The 26,766-nt window shown below is 44.4% G+C and overlaps 2 protein-coding genes across 3 annotated transcripts in view; both read left to right on the top strand.

Annotated features, from left to right (window-relative positions):
* The first annotated feature begins 257 nt into the window (after positions 1 to 257).
* LOC121550038 (transcriptional repressor NF-X1) lies at positions 258 to 12,961 on the top strand. Of its 2 annotated transcripts, XM_041862108.2 has the most exons (24): positions 258 to 482; positions 1,357 to 2,397; positions 2,749 to 2,910; positions 4,801 to 4,878; positions 5,538 to 5,643; positions 5,748 to 5,819; positions 6,113 to 6,252; positions 6,402 to 6,501; positions 6,701 to 6,918; positions 6,999 to 7,096; positions 7,244 to 7,274; positions 7,408 to 7,490; positions 7,688 to 7,796; positions 8,191 to 8,310; positions 8,554 to 8,633; positions 8,882 to 9,112; positions 9,386 to 9,459; positions 9,642 to 9,740; positions 9,862 to 9,903; positions 10,814 to 10,912; positions 11,175 to 11,241; positions 11,929 to 12,074; positions 12,282 to 12,389; positions 12,539 to 12,961. In XM_041862108.2, the coding sequence occupies exons 1-24, from the start codon at positions 461 to 463 to the stop codon at positions 12,612 to 12,614; spliced, it is 3,402 nt and encodes a 1,133-aa protein (XP_041718042.2). In that variant the 5' UTR covers positions 258 to 460; the 3' UTR covers positions 12,615 to 12,961. The 2 variants fall into 2 exon arrangements, with proteins under 2 accessions (XP_041718042.2, XP_041718043.2); XM_041862109.2 differs by lacking the exon at positions 12,539 to 12,961 and having other exon boundaries at positions 12,282 to 12,393.
* Positions 12,962 to 14,224: 1,263 nt separating this feature from the next.
* Positions 14,225 to 26,766, top strand: part of LOC121550040 (SWI/SNF-related matrix-associated actin-dependent regulator of chromatin subfamily D member 3) — an 82,024-nt gene continuing 69,482 nt past the window's right edge. Inside the window, exon 1 of the mRNA XM_041862114.1 lies at positions 14,225 to 14,417. Within this exon, the coding sequence (XP_041718048.1) occupies positions 14,406 to 14,417 (12 nt within the window). The 5' untranslated portion in view covers positions 14,225 to 14,405. The remainder of the gene's footprint in view (positions 14,418 to 26,766) is intronic.

The raw sequence follows: 26,766 nt of genomic DNA on the forward strand, positions 1-26,766 counted from the left end.
TAGCTTAGTGGTTAAGAGCGTTGTGCCAGTAACCGAAAGGTCGCTGGTTCTAATCCCCGAGCCGACTAGGTGAGCAAGGCAGTTAACCCTCATTGCTCCTGTAAATTGCTCTGGATAAGAGCGTCTGCTTAATTACTAAAACATTTTTTTTTTTAATGGTAACTGGTGACACTGTGGACCATGGGTCCCCCTGCTGGTTAATTCGAGCAGAAGGCTGGGCAGGCTTGCCCGTGAGTCTCAATAAAGTTGGGTGACATAACTTCAAACCCCTTTGCAGGAACTGGAAGAATCGTCAGAGCTCGTGCCTACCACAACAAGACAAGAGATAGCAATTATGTAAAAAGAAGAATAAATACAAACAATGGCATTTAATCTCTGGTTGTTAATCTCCCAACAACCGTAAAAACCTTCGCGTGGGAGAAGAACGTGAGCGACCGCCAACCACATCAGCTGTGGTTGAATGGCTGAGGGCTCAGTCACAGGTAAAGAAGTAACGTTAGCCTAGCTAGCAGCTAACTTGGCTTTTTGGCTAGTTAGCTTGCTCCCTTTAGTTTGAACGAGAATAGCTAACACTTTAGTTAGCTCGCATGCTATTTAGCTAAATCATAGCAAATGGAAATGCAAAGTCAAATTACAGGGTTTGTTTTGAGCGCAGCTGTGAAATTGCACTCCAGCATTAGCTTAGTTACGTTAGCTAGTTAGCAAACTAGCGGACAGAGACAAATATCTCACTCAGTCAGTGACACGCATAACTAGTCATTGACATTGGCTGTCAGTGTGGCCACACTACGTTAGACCCGTGTTCATTTAACTTTAGCCTGAGAAACTGGCTGGCTAGGTAGTTAACTACATAGGCTAGGTACTGGTGGACTCATGCGCTGGCTAGCTAACGTTAGCTAACACATTTGAGCGATGGCTATGGCCTTGCTTGTCTAAGGAAAGCTAGTGAGAACCTCTAACAAATAGTAAATGTTGTTGCCTACTTCTGTGATGATAGTTGACTAGACATACCTAACTAGATGACGTGCTCTAGTATCAAAGTCCAGGCAGTCCAGAAGAGGTGATCTGTCATACTCAGAGCTGTCATACTCAGAGCCTTGACACTACTCCAAAGACAAGGCGATCAAAGATGTCAACATAAACGCCTTGTCTTTGGAGTAGTGTCAAGGCTCTGAGTATGACCGCTCTGAGTATGACAGATCACCTCTTCTGGACTGCCTGGACTTTGATACTAGAGCACGTCATCTAGCTAGTCATCAAGGATATCATACTTGCAGCCTGTCAAGTTCGTCAACACTGGTTGCTACTCATGTTAAACCACTCGGTAACAAGTAGGTTATGTCTTTTCATATATAGACTCTCTGGATTTAAATCCAGATGGGCCTTCATCACGACAGCAACATAACCAACACCAGTCCAGGAGGGGCCGAGCCAGAGTGGACCACAACCGTAATTGGAGTGGTCCTAATAATTATGGCCCGCATCAAGGCCATTTTCACCATGGGGTCAAATCATCTCATGTCCATGACATTTCAACTGCCCTAGTAAATTTCCATCCTCCCCACCACCAAGAGGATGAACAGAGGGGTCGAGGAAGAGGGGGAGGAGGAAGAGGGGGTAACGGAAGTAGTGGGGGAGGTGGCCGGGGCTCAAGGGGCTGGAATCCGAGGTGGAATAGGCCTGGGGTTGAAATTGGCACTGGGTCACCTGGCTTACCTGGGGGCCACCATGGACTGGTTGGTGGTGGTGGAGGCTACAGGCCTGGAACAATCCCCATGGAGAGGGGACCCCCCATAGACGGGCCTAGCTGGCGTCGAGACCCTGGGGGCCGGGGGGGAGAGTTGGGGCCTGCCCACGAAGACCACCAGGACACCCGGCCTAAAAAGCCCCGGAGGTTCAGCCAGGAGCCACGGAGAGGAGAGAGGAGCTCTAAAGGACCTCCTCACTCTCTGGACAAGCAGGAGAACCAGGAAAACCACGCTACGGGAGGGGGAGGGGGAGGAGGAGGCTGGGATCCGGTTGAGCCCAGAGAAGAAACCCGACCATTAGAAATGGGGACAAGAAACCGTAAAGGCAGTAGGACCGAGGACAGGAACCCCCACGTTGACCCTCGAAAGAAATTCCCAGAGCCCAAACGATGCCAGGGGCCGATCAAAGAATATCCCCAGGAGAGGAAGGAGCCTGAAAGGGGAGCCAACGGCAGAGACACCCCCCCTGCCCATCATGACAAACTGGGCCCCAGCACTGAAGAGCCCAGCTGGAGGGGTCAGGGGAGAGGCCAGGGGAGATGCACCCCCCTGCAGGACAGAGGCCAGAGGAGAACACCCAAGTACAACTACATGCCTGGGCAGAAGAGGGGGGAAAACGTGCCCAACAAAAGCAAGGAGACACAGACAGGTGAGAGGGCAAAAACATTTAGCAGAAAAACAATAACCAAATGAAAACCCTAAACATTTTTGATTAGATCGGTAATTTGTGAATGACTTTGTTCTGAGAGTAGTTATCATGTTCATTGTATGTTCCAAATGGCACCCTTTTCCCTACATAGTGCACTACTATTAACCTAAGCCCTATGGGCCATGGTCAAAAGTAGTGCACTATATAGGGAATAGGATGCCATTTGGGGTTGAATCATAATTATTAAGACCACTCCAGTTATGGTTGTGGTCCACTCTGGCTCGGCCCCTCCTGGACTGGTGCTGGTTACGTTTCTGGAGTCTAGTGACTCTCTCCTTTATCTCTGTCCAGGTTGCCTGATCGAGCAGCTGTCCGAGGAGAAGTATGAGTGCATGGTGTGCTGTGAGGTGATCAGGGTGATGGCCCCTGTCTGGAGCTGCCTCAGCTGCTTCCATGTCTTCCATCTCAACTGCATCAAGAAGTGGGCCCGCTCCCCAGCCTCACAGGCAGACGGTAGGCCTAACACAGACAAACAGGCAGACATGTGTGCGTGCAATTAAGCACTGCCCAACAGTCACTCATTCAGCTGTGCATCTATTCATGAGTTTTAACACAATAGTCCTCCATAGATAGCACATTGCTGCTCCACCCAGAGAAAACAAGAGTGCAAATTCTGCACGACAGATGAGGCTACAATATCCACTGTAGCATACGTGTGGCCCCAGTGACCTTACAGTGAGGGAAAAAAAGTATTTGATCCCCTGCTGATTTTGTACGGTTTGCCCACTGACAAATAAATTATCAGTCTATAATTTTAATGGTAGGTTTATTTTAAGTGAGAGACAGAATAACAACAAAAAAATCCAGAAAAACGCATGTCAAAAATGTTATAAATTGATTTGCATTTTAATGAGGGAAATAAGTATTTGACCCCCTCTCAATCAGAAATATTTCTGGCTCCCAGGTGTCTTTTATACAGGTAACGAGCTGAGATTAGGAGCACACTCTTAAAGGGAGTGCTCCTAATCTCAGCTTGTTACCTGTATAAAAGACACCTGTCCACAGAAGCAATCAATCAATCAGATTCCAAACTCTCCACCATGGCCAAGACCCAAAGAGCTCTCCAAGGATGTCAGGGACAAGATTGTAGACCTACACAAGGCTGGAATGGGCTACAAGACCATCGCCAAGCAGCTTGGTGAGAAGGTGACAACAGTTGGTGCGATTATTCGAGGAATCAGCCCAGAACTACACAGGAGGATCTTGTCAATGATCTCAAGGCAGCTGGGACCATAGTCACCAAGAAAACAATTGCTAACACACTACGCCGTGAAGGACTGAAATCCTGCAGCGTCTGCGGTCCCCCTGCTCAAGAAAGCACATATACATGCCCGTCTGAAGTTTGCCAATGAACATCTGAATGATTCAGAGGAGAACTGGGTGAAAGTGTTGTGGTCAGATGAGACCAAAATGGAGCTTTTTTGCATCAACTCAACTCGCCGTGTTTGGAGGAGGAGGAATGCTGCCTATGACCCCAAGAACACCATCCCCACCGTCAAACATGGAGGTGGAAACATTATGCTTTGGGGGGTTTCTGCTAAGGGGACAGGACAACTTCACCGCATCAAAGGGGACGATGGACGGGGCCATGTACCGTCAAATCTTGGTGAGAACCTCCTTCCCTCAGCCAGGGCATTGAAAATGGGTCGTGGATGGGTATTCCAGCATGACAATGACCCAAAACACACGGCCAAGGCAACAAAGGAGTGGCTCAAGAAGAAGCACATTAAGGTCCTGGAGTGGCCTAGCCAGTCTCCAGACCTTAATCCCTTAGAAAATCTGTGGAGGGAGCTGAAGGTTAGAGTTGCCAAACGTCAGCCTCGAAACCTTAATGACTTGGAGAAGATCTGCAAAGAGGAGTGGGACAAAATCCCTCCTGAGATGTGTGCAAACCTGGTGGCCAACTACAAGAAACGTCTGACCTCTGTGATTGCCAACAAGGGTTTTGCCACCAAGTACTGAGTCATGTTTTGCAGAGGGGTCAAATACTTATTTCCCTCATTAAAATGCAAATCAATTTATAACAATTTTTACATGCGTTTTTCTGGATTTTTTTGTTGTTATTCTGTCTCTCACTGTTCAAATAAACCTACCATTAAAATTATAGACTGATCATCTCTTTGTCAGTGGGCAAACGTACAAAATCAGCAGGGGATCAAATACTTTTTTCCCTCACTGTATATAATCTTAATTGTAGCTAATGTGCGCTGATGTTAATTCTGTACTAACAATGTATTATAGATTACAACTTTCTTTAAGATGTAGTGCACATATTGTGGCTAACCATCATTCTAAAAGAGACCTGTGAAGGATGCGATATGCAAGCTTTGCTCTGATTTGCAGAAACAAATGATGGGTGGAGGTGTCCAGCCTGTCAGAATGTTGTCTTCCAACCCCCAAACACCTACAAGTGCTTCTGTGGTAAGTGATTAGCTAATAGCCATTATTCCCAGACAGTAGTGCATCCCTAGTCTTCAAAAGACCCAGTCGTTCAGTCTTTTTGTTCTGTATCAATGGACGCAACCTAGTCATTCGTTCTAAATGTTCTGTTGCGATACTGGCTGACAACGTTCTAATCCCTTGCTTGCTAGCTAGCCAACTACAGCTAATTTACAGTCACGTCAAACAGTACAGCCAGAATAACAACAGTAGCTGCATTTGTTTAAGCTGTTTTCTAGTGATATTTATTTGGATACATCCATAACAATGAGCTAATGAGGCTCGATTTTGTCAGGCATAGAGAATGTGCCCAAACGAGCTAGCCAACAACACAGCTAACACTATCACTTCAAACTGAAGCTGGAAAGACTGCAAGACTTTTACGAACAAACGCAAATGCAGCTACTAATTTGGGTCCCAAGGCAAAACCAGTTGAGAACCACTGCTCTAGAATGCCCTTAAAGCCAATCAGAAATTAGTATTCAACAATGCCATGGTATAAAACGAATAAAGTTTAATAACAAATAGATTATTGATCTCAATGACACTGACCTGGTAAAATAAACAAGTAGTAGAAATACATTTCCTTGTCCCGAATTCTTTCCCTACACTGTGTTTCATTATTCTGGTGTGATTGACAGGCAAAGTGACCAACCCAGAGTTCCAGCGTAGCGAGATCCCACACAGCTGTGGAGACATGTGTGGGAAGAAGAGGAGCGGAGCGGACTGCAAGCACCCCTGTAACATGTGAGCCACAACCCAACACATACGTAACAAACCTCAACCCACCACCACATAACAATCTGTAGTTACAGCTACAACATGAAGTGGTTGTGTGATTGTCTCTGCAGCTTGTGTCACCCCGGGCCTTGTCCACAGTGTCCTGCCTTTGTTACCAAAGCCTGCATCTGTGGAAGAACCAGGTACTGTATATCCTCTTGACCTAATGGTTGCGTCCCAAACGGCACCCTATTCCCTATATGATGCACTACTTTTGACCAGGGCCCATAAGGATCTGGTTAAAAGTAGTGCACTATATAGGGAATAGGGTGCCGTTTGGGACTCAAACAATGTCTGCATTGTACTGCCTTACCCACTGTTTATTTACATACCTTAGGCTGCCAAATGTTCGTAATTTCTGTGTCACTACTTTGAGCCTCAGCCCCCCCCCCTTTCCCCCACTCACAGTAAAATACATCCATACTTCTCTCTGCAGTCAGCCGATGCGGTGTGGCCAGGCCACTGCCATCCACTGTGACAAGCAGTGTGGCTTGATCCGCAACTGTACCGAACACACCTGTACCCAGGTGTGCCACAGCGGACTCTGCCAGCCGTGCCCGCTACAGGTCCAGCAGGGTGAGATACTACAGGAAGTTCCACATCATATAGTAAATAGCGATGACTTTGTCCCCATCTCCATGTCTTAGCTATGGTAATGCATTTCACTTACACTGATGCGGTCTCCTGTTTTTCTTAACCTTTGACTTGCTGACGTGCTGTTGCAGTGTGCTACTGTGGGGTTGTCTCTCGGGAGGTGCTGTGTGGGACGGATAAAGACTGCTTTGACGGCTCAGGACACTTCTCCTGTCAGAAAGCATGTGGCAAGTAAGTTCTAACCAGCAGATAGAAAACAACTTAGTCGTTTGCTACTGTGAGAACATGATCTATTCCCACCTGAAGATCAGTCAGTAATGTGTTAGCCAGATTTGCGGCGCATCCTTTTCCTTGCTCCAATCATGCCTTGTATATTATTGCTAGGTTTTCTTGTTGGTTTTCTGTTTTGAAAATATTTTCTTGCTCCCAGGATGTTGGACTGTGAGGCCCACCGATGCCAGCAGGTGTGCCACCGTGGGCCGTGCCAGCCGTGCCCGCGCTCCCCCAGGCTGGTGAGGAGCTGCCCCTGTGGGCAGACGGCCCTGGCCAAGCTCCTAGAGCTGGGCTACCCCGAGCGCCGCAGCTGCTCTGACCCCATCCCCTCCTGTGGCAAGACCTGCAGCAAGCCCCTGCCCTGTGGATCCAATGGTAAGACCGACAGTGTGTCCACATGTATAGTCTCTCTATGGGATTTAAATGTGTTGACTTGTTCCCTCATGTCATTCCAGAGACCATCCACATCTGTGAGAAGCTGTGCCATGAGGGCAGCTGTGGCCCCTGCTCACTCACCTCCACCATCAAATGCAGATGTGGTTCTAAGATCAATGTTAGTCCCCAATAAGAACTACTGTATGTCTATGGCGTTTGTATCTTCAAATGTAATGTTCTGTATAGACTGCACACTGTTGCAAATGGAGGTGTAATTCTGTTCTACCAAAGAGCACCCCTGAAGAGTAACTCTCTTTGTTTTCAGGATGTTCCCTGTGCAACCAACCAGAATGAAGGTGAGATTTTGATCATTCTTTGAGGGGGTGTAGCCACTGTACTTGATAAAAGTAGATATGTCTTGTACTCAAGTGCCTCATCCATTGTCATAATGTCCTCTTATGTCATCTCTTTCCTTCCTCCAAATTCTAGATGGACTGATTTTTACCTGTGAGAAGCGCTGCCTCAAGAAGCGCTCCTGTGGCCGACACAAATGTGGCGAGCTGTGCTGTGTGGTGAGTGACAGAAAAGTGTGTGGCACCCAGTTTGTAAAGAACACAGTCAGGAAGTAAAAGCTACAAGTCATACACTAGTTAGCTGAATTAATTTGGAAGTAGTTATTAGGAATTAATTGATGGCACTGCAGAGGGCATCCAGATGTGCCTGCCTACTAACTGGTGTCACACTGACATATGTCCCCCCCTCCCCCTAGGGCGCGGAACACACGTGCTCTCTGGTCTGTGGCTACAAGCTCAACTGTGGCCTCCACCGCTGCCAAGAGCTCTGTCACCGTGGGAACTGCCAACCCTGCTGGCAAACCAGTGAGTCCTAGTCAGAGTTCCCAGTGCTGCTCCCAGTGGCACTGCCAACACAGATGTTCACATGCCAGCAGATGCACAGATGCCAAAGTCAATTGAGTCATTTTACCCAGGCTTTGTGATTCTCTGTGGTTCAAATGACAATGTTCCTCACCGTATCTTTCCTTGCTAATAGTTTAGAGCACTTCCTATTTCACAAGGTAGGAAGGCCATTTACTATACCAGTGGACTTAATTTTCACTTAGTCTCCTATTTATATCAACATGTGTTAGTTAGTGTGATACAGTACGCTGTGTCTTGATAATTGAGATCACATGGCCCCGTTAGCTAAGTAACACGCCAGACAGGTTGTCATAGGCCACGTCCCTCTGAATGCCTGCCTGTTTCCTGTGTGTAGGTTTTGATGAGCTGGCGTGCCACTGTGGGGGGACTGTCCTGTTCCCCCCAATCGCCTGTGGCACCAAGCCCCTAGAGTGTAAGAACCTGTGTACCAGGAGGCACACGTGTGACCACCAAGGTAAAGACTGGAGCTACCTCTAGAACCAAATACCTCTAGACTGCAAGTCATGACATCTATTATGAACTGCATACGAAATGGCACCCTATTCCCTATATAGTGCACTACTTTTGACCAGGGCCCATAGGGCACTATATATAGGGAATAGGGTGCCATTTGGGATGAAACCTTGGTGTCTCATTATAGTGCCTGAGAATGTTTATTCCTCATCCTCTGTCTCATACTGTCTGTCTATGTCCTCAGTGTTCCATAATTGCCACAGTGAGGAGAAGTGCCCACCCTGTACTTACCTCACTCAGAAGTGGTGCATGGGAAAGCATGAGGTAACTTTGCCGATATTAGCCTATTGGCTGCATCGACCTAACCTTCAAACCTGTTTCCCTTTGAAATTATAGGATGTCTCCTAAATGGCACCCTATGCCCTTTATAGTGCACTCCTTTTGACCAGAGCCCTATGGGCTGTAGTCAAAAGTAGTGCACTAAATAGGGAATAGGGTGCCATTTGGGACATAGCCATAGTCATGACACGACATTTCACTAAAGCCTTCTCCTCTTCACCCGCCCCCCGCAGCGAAGGAGCAACATCCCGTGCCACCTGCAGGACATCTCCTGTGGCCTGACCTGCAACAAGGTGCTGGTGTGTGACCTCCACCGCTGCCGCCGCATCTGCCACCGTGGAGAATGTCTGGCCGAGGGCGCCTGCCGCCAGCCCTGTGTGCTGCCCCGCGCCGACTGTGGCCACCCCTGTAACGCCCATTGCCACAAGGGCACCAGCTGCCCGCGCAACACCTGCACTGCCAAGGTACAGAAAGCTAAATGTTCAACCAGCTGACTAAAGGGATTTTATCCTGGTTAAATAAATCAAAAATATGTGGCCCCTGTGTTAGAGAGACTGCACTACATTTAGGGTGACATTCTGACAGTAAACATATGGATAACTTCCCAAGAAATGACCGTAACTCTTCAAATACTCGGCACATGGGTCAGACGTGGAGATACAGGCAGCAGTGTTGGACTGCAATAGAAGTCTTCTTGTGGCCAGGGTTTTATTTCCGTTTCCACGTCTGTCCCACAGGTGGCGCTACAGTGCGACTGCGGCCGGAGAAAGGAAACGGTAGTGTGCACGGAGGCAGCCAGCGCCCATCAGAGGTGTGCGTGCGTCCTTATGTGCCTGTACAGTAGAATCAAACGATGGTTTAGAACTACCTTGAATGCGTGCTCTAAACCAGAGTTTTCACTTATTCCATGTGCACTTTTCCAAACTTGACTGTGCATGCGGTGCCAGGCAGTGGTTCCTTGGTATAACAGTATGTGTGTCCCCTGTGCTATAGGTATGCAGCCATTGCCATGGCCAGTAAGCTGTCTGACATGCAGCTGGGTGACTCTGTAGACATCGGTCTCATCACTAAGAAGGAGATGAAACAGACAAAGTAAGATGGGACCAAACCTGACTCAAAGCTGATATGACATACAATACGTAGTTATTTACCTTGTACAAAATATGTGTTCCATTTCCAGCTCATTTGAATGTCTCTGTGTGTTCCGTCTCAGGTTGGAGTGTGACGAGGGGTGTGCTGCACTGGAAAGGAACAGGTCAGTTGTCGCCCAGCTATTGTGCACACAGCAGGGCTCCAGACTGCGACCATTTAGTCGTATTTTGCGACCCTTTGACTTGGCTGTAATTGTGATTTGGTCAAACAGTAAAGTGCTTTATCCTTATGATTCCTGTAATGCAAGTGTCTGCCCAGCCCCTGTGCCTGTTTCGCTAGGGCCTGCTGCTGTGATGAGTTAGCCACTCTCCCTCTTCCCTGTTGTGCGCTCCAGGATTTTTTAAAAATAATCCAATTGCAGGAAAAACACAGCTTTGGAAGCAACTACTGTTGAAACTGTCAAATAGAGGATGACCTCAGCTTCCTGTGGGTATAAATTATTTTGTTCAACTTTTTAAAATTGAGCTCAATAGCGACTATTTTACAACCAATCACAAGATGTTTGATATAAGGAGCGTGCAAAATGCGTATCGGCCCTTGAGTACATAGGGTAGTAGGCTACAATTACAAAAAAAAATGTGGACATTACATTTACTGATAGATTAATACATGACTACTAGCACTGGGTATTATATTTAGTGTTGGTGATCTAATGTCTTATGAGTTTTCACTTCCTTGTGGTGAATTAGCCCCAAATAAATTAGCCTATGGTATTAGTTCACATAAAGATGTAGGCAAATTAATCTATTGAACAACAAAATTCTGAAAATTCTGGAGTCCTATTTTAAGAGTAAAATATAACAATATCCTATTGTCAACCCACAATTCATGACAATCACTTATTTCTTGAATAGCCCACTTGATAGCACATTGCTTTAGGCTGTCAAATTGATTTGTTTTCTTAAATGTGCAGTCAACTTCAGAGCCTTTTCCTGTTCTAGTCTTCTTGTTCTAGTGGACCTTTGTGTCTGCCCATGTTTTCTGACCTAAGTTGTGTATATGTGTCCCCACAGGCAATTGGCTGAGGCCCTGCAGATTGACCCATCAGTGGACCCCTTCAACATCCGCTCCTCCTCCTCCACATATAGTGACAGCCTCAGAGTAGATGCCAGGTGGTTTACCAATACATAGAAATGTATTTTCACTGCATGCCAAGCTCTGAGTACACCACAAGGAGTTCTGACAAAGTTCTCAGATATTCTAGTCTTAGTGTGCATGTTGATATGGGGCTTATATTTCCTAATTTGAAGGCTAATCGATGGCACCGATGTACTTCCAGCCACTACCGGTGCCCTTTGAGACATGTTTTCACATTTTCATTGACGGATCATCTTTACCACAACATAACGTTCTTTATTATTTTTCCAAATTTAGAAAAGATCTGAAGTTTGTCAGCGAGATTGAAGAGGAGATCAAGAATCTGGTTGAGCTGGCCAGCAAGGTAAGGGACAAATATACATGGTTTGTGTGCAAAATGGCACCCTATTCCCTATAATACTGCACTACTTTTGAACAGAGCCCTATGGTCCCTGGTCAAAAGTAGTGCACTAAATGGGGAATAGGGTGCCATTTTGCACAGAGATGGGGTGATTTTCACACTGAATTAAAGCACAGGGACAAGAATAAACACACGCCTCTTTGGCATGAAATGTCACCCACCACTTAAACTGAGCACAGTGTGTATTATTTAAGAGCAGTTAGATGTAATGGTGTTAGATTTAAATACTTTATACAGGGCCAGCATTTCCCTATACGTGACTGGGTTTCCCTAAAACACTACCAGCTTACCAGAGGACCTTCAGTTTGCATAGTCTGAATTGAGCTTAAAGCTTCTGGTCCCCTTAGTTGAAGGAGTGCAGGAAAGGCTTGAAACATTTGAATGCCCTTGGGTATTGATCATGTTCATGAAAAGTTATATTTGTCGTTGGTTATCCCTTTGGTTCTGAACATTGGAAAATACTACTTTAGTCAGCATAACGTCAAGTGAATCGGCTCCGGTAGCTTGCAGTATTTATTAGGTCAAAATGTATTTATTTAAACCTTAAATCAAACGGTAACTCTGAACAATCTTTCATAGTGGAAACGAAGTCTTTTGAGTGACTGGTGTGTGTGTGGAACCCGTTTGCAGGGTAAACAGTCCAAGAGGAGCCACTGCTTCCCCCCCATGAACAGAGAGCACAGGAAGATAGTCCACGAGCTGGCTGAGGTCTACAACGTAGAGAGCGTGAGCTACGACAGCGAGCCCAAACGCAACGTGGTCATCACCGCCATCAGGTAACGCCTCCACGTGCGCGTTACAATCTATGATGTTGTAGACGTCGATGTTGTAGCTTTGAAAAGACTACGTAATTACTGTCTGTGCAACCGTGTCAGCAGGGCATATTTTGTATGAAGGGATGTGTATTGTGAACAATTCAGACAAAGTGCTGTGCCTCTGCCATTCTGAGGATATGCTGTAACTGTACTTTTTGCTGTGTGCAGGGGGAAGTCTGCCTGTCCTAACTCAACCCTGACGTCCCTGATAGAGAGAGATACAGGGGTCTCGAGGGCTCCTCCACCCATTGCCCATATCAAACAACATAGCAGCAAGTAGGCTTGCGTTTTGCACTCACATTGAAAGACTCCTCACTCCACACACAGGCCTAAATTGGACCTTAGTTTGTAGGCTTTCAATGTCCCAATGACTTGTAACTAGCCAGCTACAGCTAGTTAATTGTGGTTCTTGTTTTTGTCATCAGGACTGACTGTGTGAGCAGCTGGTCCAAGGCAGTCAAAGAAGAGCCGGTGATCGACTACTTCGATGTACAGGATTAATAAAGGCCCAAAACGAGCAAACCTCGTGAAGTAATAATACAAAATAAAGAATGTGTCTGCTGTTCGAAGATGGTCTGAAATCTGTAATGCCATCTCTCCTCCCTCATTTGTTATTTTCTCTTGAAGGCAAACATCACTACAATACTATTTTTCGGTTTGTAACCAAATAATAAGTCATGTTTAACTGCCATATGCAAATACCATGAGCAAATCTCCAGACTTTGAAAATAATAATGAATTGCATTTGAATAGGTAGCAATTTTCAGTAATTCTCGAAGCGCGACTACGTTGTATTCTACGAGGGGACATGCCATACCTTATTTCAATAAAGCTAATTTTCAATGGTGTTTTTGATACTTTACTTACCAATATAATGCAGAGAACCTTTATTGACATTGTTACACATGCTATAAAATAGAACTACACAAGATACTACTACATAATGATAGTAACATCAAAAAAATTACTTGATTATATTATCTTTAAAGTGTTTGGGTTATTTTGGGCATGATCAATTGGGTTGCATTTAACTGTATCAACATTATGATGCTCAGGTGATGAAAGGGGCCGGATCAAACAGCCCCTTATAAACGCAACATGTAAAGTGTTGGTCCCATGTTTCATGTGCTGAAATAAAATATTCCAGAAATGTTCCATACGCACAAAAAGTGTATGTTGTGCACAAATTTGTTTACATCCCTGTTAGTGAGAATTTCTCCTTTGCCAAGATAATCCCATCCACCTGACAGGTATGGCATATCAAGAAGCTGATTAAACAGCATGATCATTACACAGGTGCACCTTGTAATGAAAATAAAATTACCTTGTGCATGGGACAATAAAAGGCCACTAAAATGTGCAGTTTTATCATACAACACAATGCCACAGATGTCTCAAGTTTTGAAGGAACGTGCAATTGGCATGCTGACTGCAGGATTATCCACTAGAGTTGTTGCCAGAAAATGAAATGTTAATTTCTCTACCTTAAGCCGCCTCCAACGTCATCGTTTAAGAGAATTTGGCAGTATGTCCAACCGGCCTCACAACCACAGACCAAGTAACCATGCCAGCCCAGGACCTCCACATCTGGCTTCTTCACCTGCGGCATTGTCTGAGACCAGCCATCCAGACAGCTGATGAAATTGAGGAGTATTTCTGTCTGTAATAAAGCCCTTTTGTGGGGGAAAACTCCTTCTGATTGGCTGGGCCTGGCTCCCAAGTGGGTGGGCCTATGCCCTCCCAGGCCAATCCATGGCTGCGCCCCTGCACATTCATGTGAAATCCATAGATTAGGGCCTAATGAATTTATTTAAATTGACTGATTTCCTTATATGAACTGTAAAATCGTTGAAATTGTTTATTTTTGTTCAGTATAATTTCCACTGCATCTTTCAAAAAACGCGCTGCAGACAGCTCGTCATCCTTTGTGCCTTTTTCATTAAACCATTTGCATTAGGAGACTAATATTCCCTAACGGTTTACATCCCTTGTGAAATATTTTAGTGGGCTGTGACAACGGTAGAAACGGTAATTTCACGACACTCCCTGCTAGTCGCAATTTTTTATTTTATCTAATCTCCAGCAGACTCCGCGCCTGCGCTTCTTGAAACGAACTAAGCTTCACCAGACCCGGCTCCATCCCCGAGACTGCGTCCCCTCCCGTGCTGTGTCTACAGTTGCCAATGTACCAGTCTACCTAAGGGGGAGTGAGGAAGTTGAGGAGTGAACACAGCACAGATCTTCAGGAACATTATTTCAGTTTGCCTGGAGTGCACAGACTGGATCTCAGCAATGGAGAGAAAGGTAAGAGTTGTGCCCGCAGCCCAATTTTTTTGTATTGGTTTGACATCTGTTTTCTGTTAAATACTATGTGCTCGTGCTCACCCTGCATAATGAGAATAATTTATTTTCCACCATTATAGAACTCCATTCTGCGCTGCCAAGCCCACGGCATCAGAAGGCGTATTGCCAGCCGGATTAGTGCGCACGGTAGTTTTCGACTGGGTCTAGTTTATTGTGTACCTGAATATCTTTTCTTTTGATTAATTGTTTAATCTACCCTTTCATTTAGATGTTTATTCCACGAAAAGCCTGTGTTTGTATGTTACTGATGCGTATAGATTGACAATCCTACCGCATGTAACCCAGTTGAAAATATTTGTGTATGCATGATCATTATACAGCAGGGCAGGCTATACAATAATTGCACCTCACCCCGCCTTAGTCTCGAAAACCCGACTATAGGTAACACAGTGACTAGGTTCGGGTTTTCGAGACTATACACCCCTCCCTTGAACCTCCACCCCTCGCCGTTTTCACCCGCTGCTGACACGGCCGGCTTGTTAACCTTGACTGGTGTGAGAAACAAACACTTCAGGAGCAATAAGGTGGATGCACACTGTATCGGAAGTAGACCGACAGACGAGACAACACTCCCCTTCTCTGTTTGACGCATGTAGAATAACAAACGTGTGAAATGACTCTCACTCACTGCTCTCTTCTGCCTATGCCCTATGGCTATGAATTAGGTTAGATGAAATTGACATGGTCTGTAGCCTATTTGTTGTGTTGTATGACTACAATTCCCACTTTACATCAAGTGTCCTAAAACCTATTTACATGGTAGCTACATGAATAGTTAGCCTATGTTGTATTTACAGTGTAACATTGGGATAGTAGGCTACTTACTGTCATGTTTGTAGGTTGTGTAATTATACAATACACAAATAATAACATAATTTTTAGAGGCCGAATCCAGCCGTTTTTATACCAATATCAAATCAGTTCTGGCTAACAATTAAGTGCCTTACTGTAATGGTTTTACATTAAAATTTATTTAGCTAAAAACTATTTCTCAAAGCAAGAATTTAGCTAGGACTGTCTGAGTGGGGAAGGGAAAACTGAAAACTATTTGTTATTGGCAGAGAGGTTTGGAACTCTCTCTTATTGAATTATTAACCAATTTACCCCATGGTGATGTCACCAGGCAAGCCGAAACTCCTGCCCATGCAAACCTGCTCATTAAAAGGTCCTGTGTATATTGTATTTTCAACCAGCAAATATCAGGAAATAACACTGATAAAAAATGTCACACTTTTCCAGTGTTAGTTTCATCAGCTGTTGTACAGTATGATACAAAACACAGGAAAAACAGACTACTCTGGGCCTTTAACATAAGATTTGTAAACAAACCCCAATTGTGGCTTCACTATGTAATTAATGTTTTAGATTAGAATATTTAGTTATCTCCATTTGCAAATGCTTGAAAGTGTGTATACCACAAACAGGCAACAGTTGTAAGTATTGAGTACTGTTTAACAATTGTAATTTCACTGTACCTAAACTGCCTTTGTGGTTTTTGGGAACATAATGTTAAGTGGGACCAATATGGGTCAGTAAGTAGCCTTATTGAACCCACTGCTCAGAGAATTATCCCAAGCTTATGATCCAGTTCTGTATGGTTGGTGGATATATTTCTCAGCTGTAGTGGTAGGCCAATTTTTTTTGGGGAGACAATATTAGACGATATACTAGAAGATGTATTCAACCTATATTTTATATTTGCAAGTGGGTCTCTTTATCCTGTTAGGATTGTGTTGGTTTAGTGATGTAAGGGGGTGGTAGTTCGGTAGGCCTCAATGTAGGCCACAGGAGGCTGGTAGGGGAAGAAGGCTCATAATAATGGCTGGAATGGAGTGAATGGAATGGTAACACATGGAAACCACATGGTTGATGTATTTGATACAATTCATTCCATTCCCGCCATTACTATGAGCCCGACCTCCCCAATTAAGGTGCTACCAGCTGCCTGTGAAGTGGGCCTTTCCTTTGTCTGTGGCTCAGTGGTGTTTGCAGAGACAGGGACGTGTGGAATGCACTGTAGCTTTCTGGCCTCAGAAGCCTTCTGCATCGATGCATAGCAGGCTCTCATGAAAAGGGAAGGAGCACAGAATCAAGCTCCTCTCTATATCTACTGTATTTTGGGGTCTTGATTAGTTGTAATGTTAATACTCACTGTGAGACTAGTGCTAGGAGTAGCTGTGTGAGATTTATGTCACTTTCACTTGGTCTTTTAGCAAAACACTGTCAACTAGATTTGTGGCTCTGAATGTAGTGGTGGCATTTGTATTGATGATCATTTGGCCTATTTTGCTACAAAGCATGTCAGTTCGAGTGCTATTCGTTTTAAAGCTTTATAATTCAGTATCCAAACGTATTATGTGTTATTACAAACAACTGCTGTGGTCGTGCTGAAGTTTTCCATCCAACGCATTTTGGTAATATATATGCTCGGCATTCTCCCCTTGTGCTTAGATTCCATCCAGACAAAAAAACGGTGGATTTCCATGCTTTAACCCTGTTGGAATGTGTGGCTTCTGTACTGTCCCTTGTGCAGAGTCAGCATTTCACCTTGCAATGTGTGGACTTACTGTGGAGCTGCTGAAAAGTTTTTATTGGAAAATTAGTTGCAACGGCTAATGTGGTCTAAGAGTGGGAGGGAGAAAACCTCAAACCAAGGCAGCAACATAAAGCACTAACTTTTGAAAGATTATTTAAGTTTGGTTTACATGTTGTTGTCTATGTACAGAAGAGGCATGGCACTTTGCAGGCGGAAATTGTGGCGTGTGATGTCACTGTATAGGCTAGATATGACCCCTGAGAGTCAGCATGAGTCACTGGTACAGACCAGTTTGTGGTCAGATCTTTTTTCATCCACCTAATGGTTAAGCTAAGGGCTGTGAGTAGGGTAAACTGATCCTAGATCTGTAGTTAGGGGCAACCTCGAGCCCTGAGAGAGGGAGTCAGATGGTCCACCCTGCTGTACCCTGCTAAAAGTCTGCAGAGAGAGATAAAGTCCCATTTGTATACATGAGACTGATGGAGTAGCTTCTCTTTTGTCACTGTGCTGGATGCTTAAGATACACTTAAAGGAAGGATGAACATTAATATAATCCCTCTACATCTCCCTCCTTCCCTCTCTCTCCATCCATCCCTCCCTCTCTGTTCTGTTGAATCTAGAATACCGGTAGACAGATGACCCATCATCCCAATGAGAGAGATGTAGGATGAAAGTTTTGGTCGAGGGCCCATAGTTTTATTTTAGCTCATGACTAATGATATTGCTTCCCAGCAGAACTTCTTGAGAACATGGCTTATACTGTACTTGAATATACATACAGTATTGGTATTCTCTTGACCCACTTTCTGTCATTCGGTTCAAGGCATTTCAGATTCTCCAATGACCTTGGATAACATGGGTCTAGGTGCCTTGGCAAGTTTGAAGTTTTGCCATAGGCCTTCAGTTAAAACTTGGACACATTTGGACCCCTCTCCCCAAATATTAGGTCACCCTATTGAATGGTCCATGGCTTTTGTGTTTAGGATTACTTGGGAGAACTGGACAATGAGCACTTCCTTATTTGGCTGGCAAGGAAAGCCATGGACGTATGAAAGAAGGGCCAAGCTTTTGTTACCCAGGAAACGAGCTACAGTATTGGCTTGGTAGACTTGGGCTTGATAAGAAATGCTAAACTCGCTAAAAGTTTGAATGTACAGAAAACATGACATGCTAGCATAGTGTGCAAGTCGACATTATACAATACAGTAGGGAGACTGTAGCTTGCTGGGTCGTTCCACCAATTCGGTGCCTTTTGAGAAGTAACCTAAATTGAACACATTCTGTCATAAAGAGCACATGTTCAACTTCATAAAAAACATGTTTTCCCATCCTCAAGAGGTTAAATAAAAAAACGACTATAGTAAGTGCCTATTAAGTGAAAAATAAAGTAACAGGGTTGACCGTAACAGGGTTGATAATTAATTTTTTAATCAGCCATAAATCCCCTTGTGACAGGGGGAATGGAAGCTTGTTGTGTGCAACAGGGAGTGGCAATTGATTGCAAAAAATGCAATCGTTAAAGCATTTCTATCCAGTCTATTTATGGTTAACAGGGGTGACGTGTTATGCTCGACCTGCTCAGTTTTCCACCACAAAACACCAGCAAGTGTTTACTCTATGATTTGACTATTAGATGTTCAATGTTTCTTTTAACAAAAATATTTTTAAAGGAAGTCTTACCACACAGGATGAAGTGGGTTGAAATCTTCCTAGAAGCGACACAGGGTTGACGGAGGGACATGTAAAAATGCTGAATGTTGGCACTTTAGCAAGCCTTTATTAATATAACAAATCGGATTTATTGAATTATCCATGTGGTCTATATTAAAGGGCACTAAATTTAATATAACATGCTTTTCAAATACAATATTGGTGCACAATTTCTACGCAAACGGCACTTTTTTCATGGAACGACCCGGCTCTCATACTGTATGTGGCATTAATTTTACTTTTAGTCATTTAGCAGACGCGCTTATCCAGAGCAATTAGGGTTAAGTGCCTTGCTCAAGGGCACATCGACAGATCTTTTCACCTAGTCGGCTCAGGGATTTGAACCAGCGACCTTTCGGTTACTGGCCCAACGCTCTAAAGAGCAGGGCTACCACATACAGACCTATCGTAGACAACCCTGATGCTACGGCCGAAGACAGGAATATGTACAAGAATGCCCGCTATGACATCCGCAGAGTCATCAAATGAGCAAAAGGACTATATAGGAATAAGGTGGAATCATATTACACATGCTCCGCCGCCCGCCGCATGTGCCAGGGGCTACAGTCCATTACGGATTACAAAGGAAGACCCAGCCGTGATCTGCCCAATGATGCCTCTGTGATCTGCCCAACGATGCCTCTCTACCAGACGAACTCAATGCATTTTATGCACGTTTTGACAACAACATCGACCCGGGTGTGAGGGCCGTCACCGACCCAGAGGACTGGGTGATCTCGCTCTCCGAGGCCGACGTGAGAAGGGTCTTTAATCAGGACAACACCCGCAAGGCCGCGGGCCCCGACGGTATTCCAGGGTGCGTTATCAGAGCATGCGCAGAACAGCTGGAAGGCATATTCACGGGTAATGTTCAACCTACCCTTGTCCCAGTCTGTAATGCCCACATGTTTTAAGATGACCACAATCATCCCTGTTCCTAAGAACTGAAAGGCTTCATGTCACAATGACTACCGCCCTGTAGCACTCACTTCTGTAATCATGAAGTGCTTTGAGAGGCTGGTTATGGCACACATTAACTCCACCATCCCAGCCCCCCTAGACCCACTCCAATTTGCATACCGCCCCAACAGATCCATAGATGACGCAATCTCAATTGCTCTCCACACTGCCCTCACCCATCTAGATAAGAGGTGAGAATGCTGTTCATTGACTACAGCTAAGCGTTCAACACCATTATCCCTTCCAAGCTAGTCACCAAGCTTAGGACTCTGGGTCTGAACACCTCCCTCTGCAACTGGATCCTGGACTTCCTGACGGGCCGGCCCCAGGTGGTGAGGGTAGGCAACATCACCTCCACCACTCTGACCCTTAACACAGGGGCCCCACAGGGTGTGTGCTTGGTCACCTCCTGTACTCCCTGTTCACCCACGACTGTGTGGCCACGCACGACTCCAACACCATTATCAAGTTCGCTGACGGCACAACGGTGGTAGGCCTGATCACCGGCGACGATGAGTCAGCCTACAGGGAGGAGGTCAGTGACCTGGCAGTGTGGTGCCGGAACAACAACCTCTCCCTCAACGTCAGCAAGACCAAGGAGCTGATCGTGGACTACAGGAAACGGGGGGGATGAGCACGCCCCATCCACATCGACGGGGCGGCAGTGGAGCAGGTAGACAGCTTCAAGTTCCTCTGTGTCCAAATCACTAAAGACTTAAAATGGTCCAAACACACACTCCCTGTTGTGAAGAAGGCGCGACAGTGCCTCTTCCCCCTCAGGAGGTTGAAAAAGTTCGGCATGGGCCCTCAAATCCTGAAAAGGTTCTATAGCTGTACCATTGAGAGCATATTGATTGGCTGTATCACTGCTTGGTATGGCAATAGCACCGCCCTGGATCGCATGGCGCTACAGAGGGTTGTATGGACAGCCCAGTACATCACTGGGGCCGAGCACCCTGCCATCCAGGACCTCTATATCAGGTGGTGTGAAAAGAAGGGCCGGAAAATCGTCAAAGACACCAAACAACCCAAGCCATATACTATTTTCTCTGCTGCCGCACGGAAAGAGGTACCGGTGGATCAAGTCTGACACCAACAGGCTCTTGAACAGCTTCTATCCCCAAGCAATACAACTGATAAATAGCTAACAAAATATCTACATGGACTATCTGAGTTTACCTTGTATCTTTATACACACTCCAACACACACAAACACTCACTCCATCATTTGTTCACTCACACATAATATGCACAGACATTTATACTGACTCTACACACCCGCACACCCACTCACATGCAAGCTGCTGCTACTCTGTTTACCTTATATCCTGTTGCCTAGTCACCTTACCCCTGCACATATGGCTCCTGAGTGGTGCAGCTGTCTAAGGCACTGCATCTCAGTGCTGGAGGTGTCACTACAGACCCTGGTTCGATTCCAGGCTGAATCACAATCCGGCCGTGATTGGGAGTCCCATAGGGCGGCGCACAATTGGCCCAGCGTCGTCCGGGTTTGGCCGGTGTAGGCCGTCATTGTAAATAAGAATTTGTTCTTAACTGACTTGCCTAGTTAAATAAAGGTTAAATAAAAATGCATATCTACCTCCATCACTCCAGTATCCCTGCACAATATGTTATTGGAACTGACTTTTTAAATATTTCCTGTATATAGTATGCTTACTTACTTACTTTATTCTGCATTTCATATTTCTTATTCTTATTTCTTGTGTGTTTTTTTTATAGTAATACATTGTTATTGATTATTGCATTGTTGGGTTTTGAGTTAGCAAGAAAGGCATTTCACTGTACTTGTACATGTGACATTAAAACTTGAAACTTCGGGATTATCTACTTCCCCAGAGTCAGATGAACTTGTGGATACTATTTTTATGTCTCTGTGTCAAGTATGAAGGAAGTTAGATGTTGTTTCGTGAGCCAATGCCAACTAGCGTTAGCGCAGTGACGAAGTCTATGGACATCCAGTCATTGTGCTGACGCTAGTTAGCAATTGCGCCAGTGCTAGTTTGCAACTTCCTTCAAACTGCACGCAGAGACATAAAAATGGTATCCACGAGTTAATCTGCCAAAATCCCTAAGTGTCCCTTTAACTGCTAGGATACCTGGCATGATAACAAACAATATAATTGGCTACAGCAGATACAGTATGGCTAGGGAGGCTGTGGCTTGAGAGGTTGTGACTGTGGTACAGAACTGTGGCCAATGATGACAGGGCTGGAGACAGTTAAATGTATGTATTTAGTTTCAGTAGACTGATATAGACCACCACCAGTCACAAAAAATAGATGCAATTTAGACTTCAGGACAAGAAATGTAATTTATTTTAGTTTAAAAGTACTATATTTGTCTAACCTAATTACAGATGGCGAAGACCCAGTTTAGCCAGAAGATGACATACATGTGTTGTTAATCACTACTATCCTACCATAAGTGTTTATTTCGTGATTTGCAACTGGCTATTTTACAGTTCTCTTTAAAAACTAGCAGGCAGGCATTGTAGTGAAGGCCCATGGAGCAGTGGTATGATGCAGGGAAGGGTCGGGTGACTGTCTCAAACAGGCCAATTTTTACCACATTCTATAAAAGCCTTTTATACCTCCCGTGCACATGCCGACATGCCGGTGATGAGTGGAGGGGTGTGCAGATGTGAGTGGGCGTCTATTTTAATAAATCCATTGAATATAAACTCAGCAAAAAAAGAAAATGTCCTCTCACTGTCAACTGCGTTTATTTTCAGCAAACTTGAAGGGGTGTCCACATACCATTGTGTCTATATAGTGTTTCTTCATCATGATACCGATAGACAATAGTAGCAATCTATATTTTCAAAAGCAGTCTCTTGTTCATATTTCACAACCTCCGCCGGCTTTTGGAGTTGCCTATACACGACAGAGCAAAATAATAGGCCTACACTTGATTTATTGCATGTTTCTGATCAGTGATAGATGAGCTACTACCTCCACATACTTATTTGCCCAGCCAGAGACCAATTAACCTTTACAGACAGATTCAGTGAAACAAAATCACATTAATTGATTATCGGACAAGTCACAGGCATGTGGTCGGGAGTAAGCTACTAAGCGAGTGAAGAGCAAAATAATCCTCTTGTTAAGCTACACAACATGCAACATTTTCTGATTAGTGCTAATAGAACATGAGCAGCACTCAACTTAGTTCAGAAATAACGATTGGATAACTTTGGGAATTTCAGCACAATTTGATACATGCCTGTCAGAGTGTAGTGCGTCCCAATGCCTCTTCAGCATTACGGCTATGGAGACTGACGTTTTTGTGTTTTAGGCTATACTTTTTCATAATGACAAGAACGAGTTTATCAGACAACAATAGAATGTTCATGATTTAATGGGTGCCAAAGCCGGTAAGATGAAAAGGGACGTTTATACTGAGGGGTTGACGGGACTTTTAAACGCATTACTGCAATGATGACTAGGTAAGTCTAGCATGCTGCCAACGTTTTGCAAAGTTGCCGGATTTTCGTCTTGGTTTGAAAGGGATATCTGTCTGAGACAGCCTGTCTGGGTTCACCAAGGCTGACCCATTTAAATGCAAACGCTCAATACTGCACCACCGCCATGTCCCCCAGAGCCATGCATCCAGAAAGAGTGTGCAGCCAGACAGTGTGCAGTGCAGCCGAGTTGCAAATTAAAAGAATCCAGATATGGCCAGCAGCAGCTGCATGGATTTATGCTGGCGATTAAGGGTGATTTGTAATTTGGTTTGACTTGTTGATGGTGGGTGTGGTATTTGTCACATCTTTTCTATGGCCAACCAGCACCGACGGAATGCAGTTTCTGTACAGTACACTCTCATAATAAGTGCTAGTTAGTACCAGAAAAGGGTTCTTCATTTTGTCCGTGTAGGCCCTAGGGCAGTGGTCACCAACCTTTTCTGAGTCAAAATGCAAGCCGAGATCTACCGCTCAGAATTGTTTTGAATATGACTTAAAAAACGTAAGCCTATGCAACATTAACCTATTAAAAACAGTACTGTAGCAATGAGGTTTGTGCAGTAAGCTATAGGCCCAATACATTATCACTGCATATTGGCTTTGCTTGAATTGCCCTGCCAATGCATTGTTTTCCGGACCATTAAAAAAAAAATATATATATATATATATATATATATATATATATATATATATATATACAGTGCATTCGGAAAGTATTCAGACCCCTTGACTTTTTCCACATTTTGTTACGTTACAGCCATATTCTAAAATTGATTAAATAAAAACATTTCCTCATTAATCTACACACAATACCCCATAATGACAAAGCGAAAACAAGTTTTTAGACATTTTTACAAATGTATTACAAATAAAAACAGATACCTTATTTACATAAGTATTCAGACCCTTTACTATGAGACTCGAAATTTAGCTCCGGTACATCCTGTTTCCATTGATCATCTTTGAGATGTTTCTACAACTTGATTGGAGTCCACCTGTGGTAAATTCAATTGATTGGACATGATTTGGAAAGGCACACACCTGTCTATATAAGGTCCCACAGTTGACCGTGCATGTCAGAGCAAAAACCAAGCCATGAGGTGGAAGGAATTGTCCGTAGAGCTCAGAGACAGGATTGTATCGAGGCACAGATCTGAGGAAGGGTACCAAAACATTTCTGTAGCATTGAAGGTCCCCAAGAACACAGTGGCCTCCATCATTCTTAAATGGAAGAAGTTTGGAACTACCAAGATTCTTTCTAGAGCTGGCTGCCCGGCAAAACTGAGCAATTGGGGGAGAAGGGCCTTGGTCAGGCAGCATCATGCTGTGGGGATGTTTTTCAGCGGCAGGTACTGGGAGAATTGTCAGGACCGAGGGAAAGATGAACGGAGAGAAGTACAGAGAGATCCTTGATGAAAACCTGCTCCAGAGCGCACAGGACCTCAGACTGGGGGCGAAGGTTCACCTTCCAACAGGACAACGACCCTAAGCACTCAGCCAAGACAACGCAGGAGTGGCTTCGGGACAAGTCTCTGAATGTGGCCCAGCCAGAACCTGGACTTGAACCCGATTTGAATATCTCTGGAGAGACCTGAAAATAGCTGTGCAGCGACGCTCCCCATCCAACCTGACAGAGCTTGAGAGGATCCCCAGAGAAGAATGGGAGAAACTCCCCAAATACAGGTGTGCCAATCTTGCAGCATCATACCCCAGAAGACTCGAGGCTGTAATCGCTGCCAAAGGTGCTTCAACAAAGTACTGAGTAAAGGGTCTGAATACTTATGTTTTCTTTTTTTTTCTCCAAAAATTTCTAAAAACCTGTTTTCGCTTTGTCATTATGGGGTATTGTGTGTTGATTAAGGGGTAGGAAATATTTTATTAATTTTAGAATAAGGCTGTAACGTAACAAAATGTGGAAAAAGTGATGGGCTCTGAATACTTTTCCGAATGCACTGTATCTTACAATCAGAAAAGTTCAGTGAAAGTACAGTAAGTTACTAGCAGTTACTGGCTATTAAGTTACTGGGAATTTTACAATAACTCACTGACTGGTTGCCAGTTTGGTAATGCAAAATTCACAACAACTTCCAGGCTTCCTGTGATTTTTCCATAAGGGATGTAGAGTACCATCAAATTACAGGACCTTTGTAACAATGGAGCATTTCATGGCATAAAGGAAAACATGGTGGAGAGGGAGAGACCAGGATGGTTCTTCACAACAATAAAGGCAATAAAGAACCATTCCTGGTATGAATGACATAGAACCCATGAATAACCTTTTTTTGAGAGTGTACCTTTTGATGTAATTTTCCATACTGTCAGACTTAGACATGCATGTTGAGCAACAATAGGTTTTGCAACGTTTAATGAGCGTCATTGGGTCTCAAGCGCATGCAGCATCAGATCTGGATTGGGAAACCAACGTCAGTCCTGTCTGACCCGTTTGTTTCCAGTTCATTTCACCCCACTTCCTCCCCAATGTCCCATTTTGGCATGGTGAATTAACCCAGATACTTTAGTCATAGAATCAATCAGTTGATTTTGTATATCTTCCACTGATGTTGTCTCTCTTCAGTTTTTCTAGATTTGCGTTATTTGGTAACCCAGTGCTGGGTAAATATTGGACAGCACACCCGCTGGGTTATTTTGACCCAGCCATTTGGGGTCCGTGAATAACCCAACATGTTGGGTTGTTTGGATTACCGAAACAACAGGTTAATTTAACCATCAGTTGGGTTTTTGTTCACTTTCAGGCTGGGTTGAGACAGCTGCTGGGTCTTTTTTTATGTAATCCATAGGTTATTTTCAGGAGGCGTGGCTTATTAGGGGTGTGGCTTTCAGATGGTTATTTTTGGCCACCCGTGAGAGTAAATGTCATTCCTGTTGACCATGTTAAGTTTGTATACTGCAAATTTCAACTTTCCTTGAATATTTTATCACATTACATATTCTAATACAATATATAAATAAATAAATAAAACTTTGTAAAAAAAATTACAAAGTGGTAACTATCCCAACATTGGGATATGCATAGGCTCTTAAATAACTCATACACTTGTGTAAGCCTCATTAAAGCTACAAAAGTGACAGTGTTCAACCTTAACATGTGATAACAATACAACAGAACAGATGAGCTTGAATGACATTTACTCTCACAGGTGGCCAAAAATAACCATCTGAAAGCCACACCCCTAATGAGCCACACCTCCTGAAAATAACCTATGGATTACATACAAAAAAGACCCAGCAGCTGGGTCAACCCAGCCTGAAAGTGAACAAAAACCCAACTGATGGTTAAATTAACCTATGTTTGGGTAATCCCAACAACCCAACATGTTGGGTCATTCACGAAACCCAAATGGCTGGGTCAAAATAACCCAGCGTGTGTTCTGTCCAATATTTACGTCCTGAAAGCCACGCCCCAACTAAGGCATGCCTCCAGTCTTCTGATCGGACCCACTGTGTCGTGCATCAACAACCCAACCTTGCTCTTTTTAAAGAAAACAACCCAACTAAGTGACTCAATGCCTGCAACCCAGCAGTTGGGTCATCCAAACAACCCCGCATTTTTTGGGAGTGTATCCTGGACTGAGAACAGT

This window comes from Coregonus clupeaformis, chromosome 34 (assembly GCF_020615455.1).
Source record: "Coregonus clupeaformis isolate EN_2021a chromosome 34, ASM2061545v1, whole genome shotgun sequence".
NCBI classification, from domain to species: domain Eukaryota; kingdom Metazoa; phylum Chordata; class Actinopteri; order Salmoniformes; family Salmonidae; genus Coregonus; species Coregonus clupeaformis.

Bases quoted from the DNA above. Each gene is read 5' to 3' on its own strand.
- LOC121550038 (XM_041862108.2), top strand. From the start codon at position 461: ATGGCTGAGGGCTCAGTCACAG. The intron at 483-1,356 runs GTAAAGAAGTAA...TTTCATATATAG, and splicing joins GGCTGAGGGCTCAGTCACAG to ACTCTCTGGATTTAAATCCA. The intron at 6,919-6,998 runs GTAAGACCGACA...ATGTCATTCCAG, and splicing joins CCTGCCCTGTGGATCCAATG to AGACCATCCACATCTGTGAG.